General features: G+C 58.3%; 1 protein-coding gene across 4 annotated transcripts in view; it reads left to right on the forward strand.

Moving 5' to 3' along the window:
* The window catches only part of ITPK1 (inositol-tetrakisphosphate 1-kinase), a 163,994-nt gene that overhangs the window by 138,649 nt on the left and 10,895 nt on the right, over positions 1–14,450 (forward strand). For all 4 annotated transcript variants that reach the window (XM_033850693.2, XM_033850696.2, XM_033850694.2 and 1 more), the window contains 4 exons: positions 1,388–1,486; positions 1,812–1,852; positions 5,548–5,713; positions 11,400–11,467. In XM_033850693.2, the coding sequence (XP_033706584.1) occupies positions 1,388–1,486; positions 1,812–1,852; positions 5,548–5,713; positions 11,400–11,467 (374 nt within the window). The remainder of the gene's footprint in view (positions 1–1,387; positions 1,487–1,811; positions 1,853–5,547; positions 5,714–11,399; positions 11,468–14,450) is intronic.

Consider the following 14,450-nt stretch of genomic DNA (forward strand, 5'->3'; position numbering starts at 1 on the left):
CAAGTAGCTAGAAGCTGTTGGAGACAAGCTGCTTTACTGTTTGCTTTCGGTTTGGTTTCCAAGTTTGTGGCGGGGACGGGGGTGTCACCCCCATCCCACTAATGCTCTGCCTTTCCCAGCTCCTGTGCCCAGAAATACAGGGTGGTCTTACCTCCTGGGAGCTGGTGCCCTGAGTGGGGATGGAGGTGGACTGAGTAGTAATAACAGACCAGTCATGCAACTTAACAATCAGTAGACAGATTCAGAAGACACTTTGTTTTCCCACGAATAATCTGTTCTGCCCTCACTCGGTGTCTGGCACCAGGAGTGTCCTGATGAACAGAGCACACCCAGCTCCCAGAGCTTCTCAGAAAACCAAACACGCCTGGAACCCACAGGGTAAGCGAGCACCCCTCCAAGAGTGGGGACTCAGGAAAGCAGCGGCATGGGGGTGGGGCCGGGGCTGGAGTGTGGTGGCAGGAGGAGGGCGATGCCTGTGCTCGCGTGTGGCCCGTCGGGGTGACAGAGGGGTCGGGAGCCGCCTCTGTTAGGTGGCGAGAGGCTGCGTGCCAGGGGTCCCTGTGTGACTGCGAGCCGCTCTTTAATCCCCCCACCCCGCCCTCAGCGTCCTCCCCACGGGATTATTTGCACACTTCAGAGGCGATGTACGTAAAGCCCTTGGCAGAGCTAGACCTGGGATAAGAGCTGAAGGGCTGGTGTCGTTCCTGTGATTATCATTAAGCTGATACTGCCTATGGAGGGGGAAGTCTTTTTTTTTTAACATATCTATTGGAGTTTAATTACTTTACAATGGTGTGTTAGTTTCTGCTGTGTAACAAAGTGAATCAGCTATACGTATACATATATCCCCATATCTCCCCCCTCTTGCGTCTCCCTCCCACCCTCCCTATCCGACCCCTCCAGGGGGTCACAAAGCACTGAGCTGATCTCCCTGTGCTATGCGGCTGCTTCCCACTAGCCATCTGTTTTACATTTGGTAGTGTATATATGTCCATGCCACTCTCTCACTTCATCCCAGCTTACCCTTTGGAGGGTGAAGTCTTTATTGCCCCAGAAGTGTTCATAGTTGATTGAGTGAACAGTACCCTCGTTGTGGAGCTGTGTGTGTGTGTCACATGCCCAAGTGTGGGCTAGGAGGTAATCGCAGTCGTATCTGTGACTGTGTCTGGTTTTCACTTTTAGTTGATCTGCAGCCTTTGCTGTTATCATGTATTGGTTCCGTCACTACAGAAACGCTATTAGAAAATGTAATGAAAGTCTATGCTCTCATTCCCGGGGCATGTGGGTGACTGCGGCGGCGTATGGGCCATCAGATGGGGTGGGCAGGGGCTCTGAGGGGGCCCCGGGGAGAGGGCGGTGCTGACTCGGGCTTCTCCTCCGCCCCCAGATGACAGGATCTGCTCACCACCCTTCATGGAGCTCACGAGCCTGGGCGGAGACGACACCATGCGGCTCCTGGAGGAGAATGGCCTGGCCTTCCCGTTCAGTGCGTATCGCGCCCTGAGCGCACCACGTGGGGGCTGGGTGGGCCTTAAACTTCCCGAGGGTGCAGGCAGGCCTCGGCCGCCGGGGAGGGCATGGCCCCGGGTCCCTGGGTTCCTGGGTGGTGAGGGCCTGGCCTGGCGGCGTCCGTCCAGCTCACCCGCGGGCAGGTGCTGGCCCTGGTCGAGTCCACGCCGCCCTCCAGCTCCCACCTGCCCCTCCCCTGAGGGGCTGCGGGAGTTGTTGAGAGTTTCTCCCTGTACCTGCAAGGCTGGGCTTTGTGGGTGAATAACCTCGCTCACCCCTCTTTTTCTCTCCCACACCCACAGTTTGCAAAACCAGAGTGGCTCATGGTACCAACTCTCACGAGGTGAGTGGAAGACGTGACGACTTGACTGCCCTGCCCCCCGCCTCCCCCCTCCGGCCATCCCCCTGCCCCTGATCCTTTCGGCTCGCGCTGTCTCTCTGGGAGCCCGCCTAGCCTGCTGCTCCTGAGGTTGTGGCTTTGTACGCTCTCTCCACCCACACCCTGTGCCTGTCCTGTCCCCGAGGCCGCGATGGCTGTGCCTGCCCCCTTTGTGCCCGTGCGAGCCAGGCCTCCATCTGACCAGTCCTTTGGCCTGTCGATGTCGGTCACTTCCTGCTCCGTGCCAGGCACTGGCCTGGGCCCCACTGAAAAGATGCCATCGCTGCCCACAGGGATCTGCCAGGCCTGCTGAATTTGGGAAGGGGGTGAGAGGAGGAAGGAGCACCCTACCTGCCGTGTACGTGACTGCCCCACCCTCTCATTCATTCCTGTGTTCACCCAGTAGTCCTTCCCGGCCTTGGGTGCCCCGGGAAGGATGCATAAGATGTGAGTCCTGGCCTGGTGGGGAGCACAGAGTCCCGGAGGTGGAGGGCATCAGCGGGGTGTGGTTGGGAGACTGAGCGGAGGAAGCCTTTTGGGAGCTAATGGCCGGGCAGGGGCTCTGCTGGGTCTGTTGCCGTCCTTAAGAACCATGCCTGGGACATTGTCTTCAGGGGCACAGCCCAGCCTGGGGACCCCCTCATTAGGTGCATGGGAGGACACCCTGGGCTGTAGTCATTTGACCCACCCAGAAGGCCCTGTGGGAGAGTCTGTCCCAGGCAGCCCCGCTGTCAGAAATGCTCCCCCAAGACCTATGACTAAACGTGGACAACCCCGGCGTTGCGCCCTGGAGATGTATGTAGTGTCTTTATCCCTGGCATGTATTTATGGGGAAATGTCTGTAAACAGATGTGTCCCTATGGTGTGGTACATGCCGTGATGGGGCTGCAAGGCCGAGGAGTCCCTTTGCTTGTGGGGGGGAACGTGGGGGCAGGAAATCCTGGCCTGTAGCAAAGGTCAGCTGTCTCCCAAGGTCAGGAGCCCTCGTGGAGCCAGGGGTGTGCGCCTGGGCCGGGCCCCGGGAGGGAGCAGGAGGGCTTCAGAGCAGCCAGAATCGTGTCCCTGGAGCCCACACTGCCCTCGCTGGCACCAGCGCCCGGCCCTTTTCACCACCAGACGGTTCCTCTGTTGGTCAGTGCCTCGGGGTTCTCAGGACAGAAAGGCGACTGCAGTCATTAGTGTGATTAGACCGGCCTAATGCAGAATAGGTCAGCCTGCCAGGAAGGAACCGCTTCTGCTGTTGACGTAAGAACTCTGGAATCACACCAGCCTGGGAGCAGGTCTGGTTCTGAGCACCACCGGCTGTGTGACTTCGGGCAGATGACCCAGCCTCTCTGAGTTTCCGTCCCTCACTTGTAACTGGGGATGTGCTGGCTGTTGTGAAGGATAAGGGAGTTGCTGCGTGTGCTGCCGTGGGGCCCGGCCCAGGGAGGGTTTGAGACGCTGTCGTGGAACCAGTTGCCCTGGAGCCCGCTGGGTCATTGCTGACGGGGCGGGGGTTCCGGATCGAGGTGGCCACCCTCCTCCAGGGGAGTCTTGACTCCATGGAGTCAAGCGCCTTCAGGGGAGGCTACTTCACCCCTCAGTCCAGTTATCCAAGTCTGGCTCCAAGGTGTGTGCCACGTCCCCCCCGCCACTGCCCCACCCCTGGGCCTCCCCCAGCCCGCCATGCACTGTTTCTGGGAGGGGCTCCTCTGCTGGGTGGGGGTCAGGGACAGAGCCCTGAGATTGGGATCTGGGGTGTTGCAGATTCCCAGGGGGCTTGTGTGCCGCGGGCCATCTGCCTCCTGGGAGGCTGTTAGCATCAGAGGGACGCCCCCTCTGGTGGGGCGCCCTCCGTGGCGTGAGCCTGTGGGTGGGACGCCGAGGCTCGTCACCCACCTCAGGGGTGCCTGGGGATGCCGAGTGCAGCGAGGATGGAGGACATGTCTGTGCATGTGGTGAGCTCTACACAGGAAAGGGGGCTTTCTGAGCGGGGTCCTCCCCTGTACCCCAGTCTGTCCGAGCCCTACCTCTGGTTCCCCTGTCCCTTGCTCAGCTGAAATCGGGACTAGTTTGTTTTCATCTTAGGTTCACACGATGGTTTGGGCTCTTGTCTTGGCTTTAAGCTGGTGTAAGCGCGCAAGTGTGCTCCACTTGGAGTGTGTGGAAAACCACACCCCCTCCTTAAGAAACAAAAACCAAAACCCCCACTGAGCCAGAAGCTCGGAGGACCCCGGAGCTACCCCACGGTGGTTATTTTACTTATTTATTTATTTTTAATTTTTTTGGCCATACTGCGCGACATGCGGGATCTTAGTTCCCTGACCAGGGATCGAACCCGTGCCCCCTGCAGTGGAAGTGCGGAGTCTTAACCACTGGACCGCCAGGGAAGCCCCACCATGGTGGTTACTGATGCTATTTCACAGGTGAGGAAGATGGAGCTTAAACAGGGCTTACGCAGCAAGCGCCAGGGCTGGGTCTTGAACCCGTGTACGGCTCTCTTACTTTCGTCAGATGGCTAAGGAGATAATTCACTGTGGTGCACGTGCGCGCGCGCACACACGCACACACGCACACACGCACTTTTCGTTTCCCCGTGTGGCCTGGATCTCTACTTCTGCCCCACCAGCTGAGCCCCAGGCACATCATGGTGGTGCTCTGCGACAGTTGCTGGGAGAGGCAACAGCCAGTGTGGCGGCCAGCTGTCCAGCCCCGTTACCCCTCCCAGCAGCTCTGGGCATCTGGTGGCTCCTTCCTGGGGCCCCGTGGACTTGAACGAAGCATTAGCCGTGGCCCCGGCACTGGCAGCTGGCTGCGGTGGGCCTGCCTCGGCCAAAGCGGGCAGGCTTTCTCCAGCCGCCCCTCTTCCCATCCCGACCTCAGTCCCCTGCCACACCCTCCTGGTGGAGCCTTTGTCCCCAGAGGATTCAGGGACGGGGAGCGGCATGTTCCCGTTCCTCAAGTGCTCGTGTGGCTCACTCGGTGTGTAAGACGGCAAGGCTGGGGGCTGTTGGACCCCAGCCCATTCCGGGCTCTGACACTTTCCAGCAGCCACTAAGTGCCTCAGGCCTCAGTTTCCTCATCTGTAAAAGGGGCGTGGTGTCGGTGCCCACCTCGTGGGTACATTGTGAGGGAAACACCAGGTGATTCATGCAAAGTGGTTAGAACAGGGCCAGGTGTGTCATGAGTACTCAAAAGGCAGCGCTTGTCATTATGCAGGCTTGGACCCCAGGCCTCCCAAACCCTGAGCCATTGTCTTCCGCTTCCTGGCCGAGCCACCTGCCCCCCTCCCCACCCCCCATCCCACCCAACCAAAGACTTTGTGGAGGAACCTCTAGGAGGTCATAAGGGTTAAGTAGTACACAACCCAGGGGGTCCCATTCCCTGGGTGCAGTGTGAGTAGTGGAATTATGCAGTGCACAGCCAGCTCATCCTTCCATGGTGGGCCTGATGGTACAGGACTTCCAAACCCTCACAGCAAGCGTGGATTGATCCCCAGGTGTTCTTCTCAAGTCCCTCTCCACTCACCCTGGCTTGAAACTCTTCTTGGGGAGCCCTTGTGCTACAGGACCAGGGGTGGGCCGTGGTGGCAGTGCTCTGGACAGGTAACACACCCCGTGCCGGAGGCTGAGGACGTGGTGGACCCTGACCAAGCCCTTGGCCCCCTGTCTCCCCAGATGGCCATCGTGTTCAACCAGGAGGGCCTGAGCGCCATCCAGCCGCCCTGCGTGGTCCAGAATTTCATCAACCACAACGCCGTCCTGTACAAGGTGTTCGTGGTCGGCGAGTCCTACACCGTGGTCCAGAGGCCCTCGCTGAAGAACTTCTCCGCGGGCACATCAGGTAACTGAGCCCGCGCCGTCTCTGGATGCCCTGAGCTTAGGGGCGTGGCTGCAGCACGGCCCCAGCCGCCAGTTTCTGGAGCAGGGAGAGGTGATCTGGAGGTTGGAAGGGCTGTGTCCAGTAGCTAAAGAGGTCTTGGGGCACGCCAGGTCATGGTAGGGGCTCTGTCTGTCTCTACCATACATTGCAGGAAGAACCTGAAAGCTCTCTGCCCCCAGGCCGCTTCCCGGGGCCCCGTGCGGTCCTGAGGCCCACAGGGAACACGCTGGAATGGGTGATGGTCCCTTCGGCGAAGCCAGGGAGGGGGAGGGAGGGAGGCGCCCCTCGTATTTTGAGGACCAGAGCGCTGGCTGCTTTATCACGTCTCCTTTTTCCAACTGGGAAACACTGAGTTACCTGCTGCTTCTGCAGCTGCCAAGGTGGACGCATGCTGTCTTCGGAGTCAGCACACAGGGTGCAGGACTTCCCGGCTGTGGGACCCCGGGCAGGTCAAGGGTTGCCACAGTCAGCCTGCCGGGTGCCCCGCAGGGCTGAGGAGCGCATCCGTGAGCGTGTTTTGGATCAGTGGATAATGGCCCTCCGTGTCCCTCAGATGTCACTCAGTGGTGGCATTGCAGGGTTCTGCCAGCGTTGGGGCATCTGAGGGGGTCCTCTAGGGAGGCTGAGGGGCTCCACGTGCTCAGCTTTTCTTCAGCTGCTCACCAGCTGCAGGTGACCCTTGGCCGTTTCAAAAACTGACACTAAGATAAGGATTTGCTGGTATTGGGGCCGCTTAAAAGACTGTTCTAGTGGTTCTGGAGGCATCTCTAAGGCAAGTTCCAGAAACCTTTGGAACAGTGGCAGTGTCTCTGGAATAAGCACGGTTTTCCAAGAGGACCCCTCGGAGGATGTCTGGTTGCCCTGGTGTGTTTTGCTCTCACTCACTGTGTGTTTCTCTCTGGACGGGAAACCCGCCATCACCAGATGAAATGTCCAGGCTGCGTTATTTCCCTCTGAGCAAACAGATGTGTCTTCCTAAAATCCCTCTGTGGGACTGCCTGTCACCATCCGCTCCTCATGGCTTCAAGCCACTCCTCTGTTTTTGTTTTGTTTTTTTTAAATAAATAAATTTATTTATTTATGGCTGTATTGGGTCTTCGTTGCTGCGCACAGGCTTTCTCTAGTTGCGGCAAGTGGGGGCTACTCTTTGTTGCAGTGCACGGGCTTCTCTTGTAGCGGAGCACGGGCTTCAGTAGCTGTGTCACGCGGGCTCAGTAGTTGTGGCTCGCGGGCTCTAGAGCGCAGGCTCACTAGTTGTGGCGCACGGGCTTAGTTGCTCCGCGGCATGTGGGATCTTCCTGGACCAGGGCTGGAACCCGTGTCCCCTGCATTGGCAGGCGGATTCTTAACCACTGCGCCACCAGGGAAGCCTCAGGCCATGCCTCTTGACTGAAGTCCAGCTGTTCGTGTCCTGTCTCAGCCGTTCTTCCCATTAACGCAACCCAGAGAGCAGACACTTTGGAAATGTGTGTCTCCCTCCACTGCCCTTCTGAGTGCTGGCGGGGCTTTCAGGGCATCCCGGTGCTCACGCTCGTCCTTCCCTCTACCCACTGGGCTGATGGAATGATCTGGGGGTGGGGGACCGATGTCAGGAGGGGTCTTTTTGTATGTGACTGTGTACTGGCAAGAGGCATTCTTATCAATTGTGGGCAGGTTGAGGCTGATGTTTTTTTAAGCCTGTTTATATTGTTTCCTGATTTTTAAACATATGTTCTTTAAGTCTACACAAAATGTATTAAGGGAAGAGTAGGTATGCCTTTTTATTTATTTTACCAAAAAATCACTCCATCTCTAAAAGAAATATACCACGTGGTTTCCTTCCTTTCCACATGAAAAGTCCCTCTTTTCCTTCCCTTTTTCTCCTGGTTGCAAAGGCCTGGGCCAGTTTCCATCTGGGAACCACTAGTGGCTGGGCGTGAGCTCTGTGTCCCGTGTCTGAGGACAGGGGCTCCGCATCTGTGTCTTCTCATGGCCATTCCAGGTTGCCAGTTTACCATAATATGCAGGCTGGGGCCGAGTAAATCAGTGGAGAAACATAGAGCTAATGGAGAAGTGTTTATTATGCCCAGGTGAGCTGAGTGATTTTCACTGTGTCCATCCCTCCATCCCCAAAAACTGATTCTGTGTCCAGTGTCTTCAGGGCATCACACCAGCTCGTTGTTCTTTTCACGCGTGTGTTCTCTTTCTGGATGAGAAGCACAGTGTGACAGCGGCTCTTTAAGCTGGACCAGTTGGGCAGGGGGCTTTAGGGCTCTGGCTTCTTTCCAGCCCCCTCCCAGCTTTCTGGTTCCCATGGCCCTGCGTGGCGGGCTCGCCGGTCTCCCCTGTCCATGCAGGGAGGTGGAGGCTCCTTGAGTGGGATTCTTTGACCTGCAGTGGTGATGAGGACACCAGCTTTCCCTCCACAACTACTGTGTTCTTTTGATTCTCAGATGTACTTTTGGTTTTCACCTGTTAGCATCTCTGAAGTCAGGTGTGTCTTACGGCCACAGGCCTCTTGCAGTTGCCTCTGCTGGAACTGAAGACACGTTTTTACAGAGAGGGTTGAGGTTGGCCTGTGCCAGCCCCAGGAACACATGTCCTCTGCCCTTGGTCCACGGTCTTGGGGAGACTGCTCCCCTCTCTCCACTAGTTCCAGAGTCGCAGTGGGTGTGTTTCTCTGCTCCCCTTTCTGTGCAGTGGGTTTATTTCTGTTTCTTTTCCTCTGCGGGCACAACGCCTTTCTTAGGCTCTACACGTGGGCCTTTTTTTCCTTAGGGGTATGTATATAAAGGAACGACACCGCTTACCACATAGAGCAGGGGTCAGCAGGCATTTTCTGCAAAAGTCCAGAGTAAGTGTTTCCAGCTCTGTCATAATTATTTAATGCTGCCGTTGTTGCCTAAGAGCCGCTGTAGACAGCATTGTAAGCGAATGGGCGTGGCTGCGTTCCAATAAACCTTTATTTACAAACACAGGTGGCGGGCCAGATGTGGTGATCTTGCATCGAGAGGCCCTCAGGTGTAACAAATGCCCTGTTTCCTTGCACCTGCCAGGCGCTCAGCCCTGGGATCCAGCAGGGAACTAGATAGTCAGCCAAGTGTCCTGCCCTCGTGTGTTCATCTTCTAGCGGGAGAAACTACACACCAGGGAAGAAGAAATGAAAGGACGAATTGTGGCAGCACAGATGAGGGACCGCAGAGGAAACAGTGGGTCCTGGGACACCGCTGGGCGAGGGGAGCCACTCGGGCAGGGCAGCCGGGGCCCCTCTGCGGAGCTGACGCTTGCGGGGGATCTGGGAGGAGACCTGGGCCACCGTCTGCAGCGCCATGACATGCTTTATCCCCCGCCCCCCGCCAGAGATGTGAAGATTAAGCAAATGAAGCTGAAGAAGGTGTGGCCACAGCTCACAACTGCACCTCAGACCCTCTGGGATATTTGGGTGCTACACTTGTCACTTACTCTGCTTCTTTTGAACCTCTTTTTCTTGTCTGTAAATTGGGGACAGAAATACCCATATTCCTCTTATTACCTCCGCTCTCCTGTGGGCGTTCTTGGTGTTCTTCCCGGGGCTCCGTGTGACTCGGGACTAGTCCAGGAACAGAGAGGGGATGGGCCCCCCCAATCCAGGGTGCACCTGTGATCAAGGTGCAAGGGCCCAGCCAGGCTTATCTTTAGGGAACTCAGTATCCTGAAGCTACCCAAGGAAACTGGCACCAAGGGATGCTCTGACCCTTTCTGACCCACCTCGGCTTCCACAGTCTCCTGGTTCATCGAATGGCTGGAATCCGCTCCCACTCTGTCCGGCCCCTACTCAGGCCGCACATGGGGAGGATCTGAGTAAAGGGCAGCTCTCCCCTCCCTGCTAAACAGTCCTCTGGCCAGGGCTCCCAGGTCAGCGTTAGCCGGGAGGAGAAACGAGTCTCCTTTGAAATGGTCCACACTTTCGGTCTTGCCACAAGAAGCTGTTGGGCGACAGCTTGGCTGTGTCCACCTGCTCTGGGTGGCCTTTCTCTCCCCAGGCCTGCTCTGCCATCCTGGCGATTGCCCTTGGGTCCCACAGGGTGGGTGGGAGGCACCCTGAGCTCAGTAGGACTGGGCCAGGCTGGGCTACAGGCTGAGAAGGTGGGCAGTACCCACGGAAGGCCGGAACGCCCATCCCAGCTGCTCCGGGCTCTGGCCCGTGGAGCTTGCCACCCTCCGAAGGCTCACTTTTCTTGACTGTCGGCGCCCAGGAGTCGAGGTTGGTGGGGCTGCTTGGCACCAGTCCTGCAGGGTGTTTATTTTCCCCAGGCTCCTCCCCAGGACCGTCTCTCGTGCCCCCCGTCTGGACTGGCTCTGGTCGGAGCGGTAGGAGGACTTTCGGGCACACCAGGGCGGCAAGGGGCCTGCATGCCCCACTAGCGGGAAAGATGCCAGGTACATCTTAGCGCCTGCCTGCTCGGCCTCCGCCCGAATCACTTCCTCATGCATGATTGTTACGGCGCTGCAATCCTGGAGGTGGTGGGGGGCGGGCGTTGGCAGCCAGAGCAGGTGCCTCCTCGGTCTGGCCCCTGGCACACGGCGGTGCTCAGCCAGGGCCCTTCCTGGCCTGCGCTTAGAGGCCTGGGTCCCAGGGATGAGCAGTGTGTCCTGGGGGACGGGAGCCGTAACGCCCTGCCAGGAAGGACTAAAGCAGAGGCCGCTGGGGCCACGTTGGGGCTCGTGGCCCGTGCCACTCTCGGGGTGGGGGGATCACAGTGTGATGACGGCCTTTACCAGATCCCAGCCCCGAGGCTTGCGGTTTAGTGCTTCGTGCATTCGTGTGCCACACTTCCAGCTGCTGGAGAGCGTGTTTCTGACCGACTGACCTGCCTTTACTCTCCAGGGGGTGAAGGAGCAAACCAGCTGCTCATCGCTCCCAATAATCTTGGGATTGATCTGCCTCTCGGGTGCCCCCATGGGACCGAGGGGGCCCAGGGGGCAGTGGGAGCAGAGAGGGAGGGGGTGGGAGATGTGGAGGGTATTTCATGGGCTGTGCTAACTTCCAAAGCCAAACTGTATGCTTTCTTGGATGGGTCCTACAGAAGCCCATGCTCTGATTTCCGATTTTTTCCTTAAGTAGTGGGGAAACAGCAAAACCCTTTGTATTGTAAACACTCACGTGCCAAGTGGCCGCCTAGCCGTTTCTCAGCTGCTACCCTGAAAAGGCGTTCCGTGGGCAGAACGGGGAGGGGAATGCTGGGTTAAATGGCATCAGTTGACCTCTTGACTCTGGGCCTTTGATATGCACACATGCAGCATTTCCCACTCACTTAGCCCCCTTTCTGGTGCCGTGTCTGTAAGACACTCTAGACACGCTTTGGGGAGGGGGGGGCCTCGGGTATTGGGGAAAATCAGGTATGGTTGTGTAAGACGAGAGCAGAGGCAGAGGTGCGCTCATCAAGCCGTTCATTTTTATACGGGAAGGAAAATGGAAACAGGAGCCCTGCCTGGGCGTGCGGGTCTCCGTGGCGTCCTGTCTTCCTGGGGTGGGTAGGGAGGCCCAGGTGGCTGCCGCTGGACCCCGAGCCTGAAGGCCACTGTGGCCTGTGGCTGGGGTGGTGCTGTCCCCTGGTGTCGGGTGCTGGAATCACCGTCCCTGCCTCGAGCTTCTAACTCCGGCTTCTTCCTGTCTTTGCTTTTTCAGACCGTGAGTCCATCTTCTTCAACAGCCACAACGTGTCCAAGCCAGAATCGTCATCGGTGCTGACCGCGGTATGTCCCTGCCGCCGAGCCCTGGGTGTGGGGTGCTTTTGACTGTCCAGCGGGGCAGGGTGGCAGGACCTTCCCCCCAGGCCAGGGACCCAGGGCAGTTCCAGAGACCCCTCTTCCTCGCGTGCTTCGGGCCTTCGTGCCGGTGGTCATCACAGCCACGCCCGCTCGTTGCTGGGCTACTCCAAGTGGATGATTTTCTAACTCTCCTCCTACATGAGGAAATCCCCCCAACCGTGAGGAATTTGAAGTCCTGCTTTCTAATCTGCCTTTTGCCTGATTTAAGAAAAGGGAGCAGAGCACCACCTCAATTTTCCTTTTTCTTTCCTTGCCCACGTGAGTCCAGGGAGCGTTTGTTAAGAGCCCGCTGTGTACATCTGGGGCTGCTGGGGTCGTTCACGGTGGGTAATGGGCTCGGGGTTGCTGTTCAGCGAACGTCGCTGCGTGTCAGGCTCCATCCTCGATGCCCTGCGGCCCAAAACAGCCTTGCAGGGGTGGACAGGCATCCCCACTTCCCTGAGGCGGGGGGGGCTGTGCTCAGCCAGATTCACCGGGCTCCTCACTCGGGGACAGAGACGAGATTTGACCCCAGATTTGTCTGATGCCAAAGCTGGGTGTTCCGGGAATTTAGGATTTCTTATCTCCCTGGCAATTGCTGAGCAGTTAGAAGTCAGCGCTGGGCCACCCTCTGCTGTTCCTCCATGTGTCCTGAGAGCCAGGGGTCTCTGCTGCCACTGCCGCTGAAATGAGCCCTCTGCCAGCTCTCCGCTCCCCTCCTGGCCATGCTCGGAGGGTTTGCCAATGTCCCATCCACAGCAGACCCCCACCTCTAGGCCTCACTCCCCCTCGTTCCAGGTTAGGGCCTCCTGTCCCCCAACCGAGGCCGCCTGTGCTTTTCTTGTCTGTTTCTGGTTCCTTTGAGGAGCCAGCTGTGCGCTGAGGGTTCGACAGAGCACAGGTGTGGAAGGGACCTGGAAGGAACACCAGCGTCCCTCAAGATGTTAATAGACATTCCCCGGGAACAAGTTTTGTGGTCAAGGATGCTTGGAGAACAACCAGATTTTAAACAGAACCCCTCAGCGCCTGGCTGTGCACATTATAAGACGTAAATAGGTGTTCTGTGCAAGAAAACGTTCTGGTCTCTTAAAAGCTGCAGAAACTTCAGGCTGGCCCAGCTCTGCAGGGCATCTTCCCTGCGAGGCTCTCAGACCGTATTCGGCCTGTGACTCTTGGAGGGGGTTGGCATTCCGCGGACTTGCCGAGAGGCTGTCCCTGCCACTCCCCTGGCACAGAGCAGCTCTAGTCACCGCTGGGCTGTTACCTGATGCCAGAGGGTCACTGTGAGGGCCAGAAGCAAAGTCACCTTCCTGGCTAATCACCCACCTGCCATTCAGCCTGCATCTCTGTCTGCCACGTGGGAAAGGTCGGCCTACAGACCCTGCGGGGCCTCCTCTCCACCTTTAGGCCCCGCTGCCATCTCCCCCTTCCCCCCAGCTCATGACTGCTGTGTGGGGATTCCCCCAGGGCTGGCAACGTGGAAAAGAGAAAAGGGAAATGCAGGCAGCCGTCCCTTTTCCACTCGGGATGTCAGGCCCACATGCACAGACGAGGCCATCCCCAGACCTGGGTGTCCAGACAAGCCCCTTAGCATTCTCCTGCTCGCCAAGGTCCCTCCAGTCCCCATCTCGGCCTCGTGCAGGTGCCGGGAGCCCTGCCCTGGCCTTGAAGCCCCCCCTCCCTCCCTGGCTGGATGCTCCCAAGGGTGGACGCAGCTCCCACACCCAACTGGCTGCCCCCCCAGACACAGGGTATTGGTTACGAGTGTGACACTGACAGGACTGCCTGGGGTCAGACCGAAGCTCCACAACTTTCCAGCTGTGTGGCCTCGGGCAAGTCACATTGCCTCTCTGAGCCTCGGGTTCCCCGTCCCACCCTGTAGGGTGGTGGTGGTGTTCAGGGAGTCCCTAGATGAAAAGCACCGTGGCAGTGCTGGGTGTGCAGTAAGTGCTCAGTCAGTGTCAGCTGTGACTGGTGACGGGTGGCCCCGGGGGTCCACCTGAGCACCTCTTACCACCTCCGTCGCCTCCCTGTTTCAGACAGTCAAAGGGCTCCAGAAGGACTTCTGAGATTCCTTAGCTGAGCTGAGAAAGTGCTTTTATAAACAGCGGGGTCACGAGGCTTTGTAACAGAGCAGCAGCCATTGGTCCCCTTGCTGCCAGGCCTGAGCCACAGGCCTTACGGGTGAGCTTCGTGGATCCCCACCACGGTCCCGTGGCGGCAGGGGTGTTCTTATTACCCCATTTCCTGGGGCGAGAAAACAAGACACGGCAGGGCCCGTTATGGCTCAGGGCACGCAGCGGGGACTGGGCAATGCCAGGCGTCCTCCCAGGGCTGTGACTCGGTGAGGGACCCGGGCCGCAGGACCAGCGGCCAGGCTGCTGACCTGGGCTCAGGCAGGTGCCTGTCACGGCGAAGCTAACGCAGATGCTTAGACAGCATCTCCCCTGGACAAGACGCCGGGGCAGCGGGGTCATGGGCGCTGTTGGGGGTCGCCGCCTGCTATGCAGAGCCGGTGGGTGTGGCTTTCACAGTAGCGCACGACGGTGCCCAGTTGTGGGGTCCCTGCCCTGCACGTGTCTGGGAGTTCCCCATCAGCCATGCGGCTTCCTGAGCTGGGGGTAAGCACCACGTGTCCTGGGTACCCAGGGCTCTGTCCCCAGCCTACCTGACCCAGCCTGGCTTCGTGTTAACATTAGTCGTTTTAATGTGAACCGTTCACTGGCGTTAAGTACATTCACAGTGTCGTGCAGCTGCCACCTCTGTCCAGTTCCAGAGCATTTGCATCACCCAAAAGGAATCCTGTGCCCATTAAGTGTCACCCCTCAGTCCCCCTCCCCCCAGCCCCTGGCAACCACGAATCTGCTTCTTCGTCTCCATGGACTTACCTGTTCTGGGCCTTTCATATTAAGGGAACCGTACAGTGTGT

This window comes from Tursiops truncatus, chromosome 2 (assembly GCF_011762595.2).
Source record: "Tursiops truncatus isolate mTurTru1 chromosome 2, mTurTru1.mat.Y, whole genome shotgun sequence".
NCBI classification, from domain to species: domain Eukaryota; kingdom Metazoa; phylum Chordata; class Mammalia; order Artiodactyla; family Delphinidae; genus Tursiops; species Tursiops truncatus.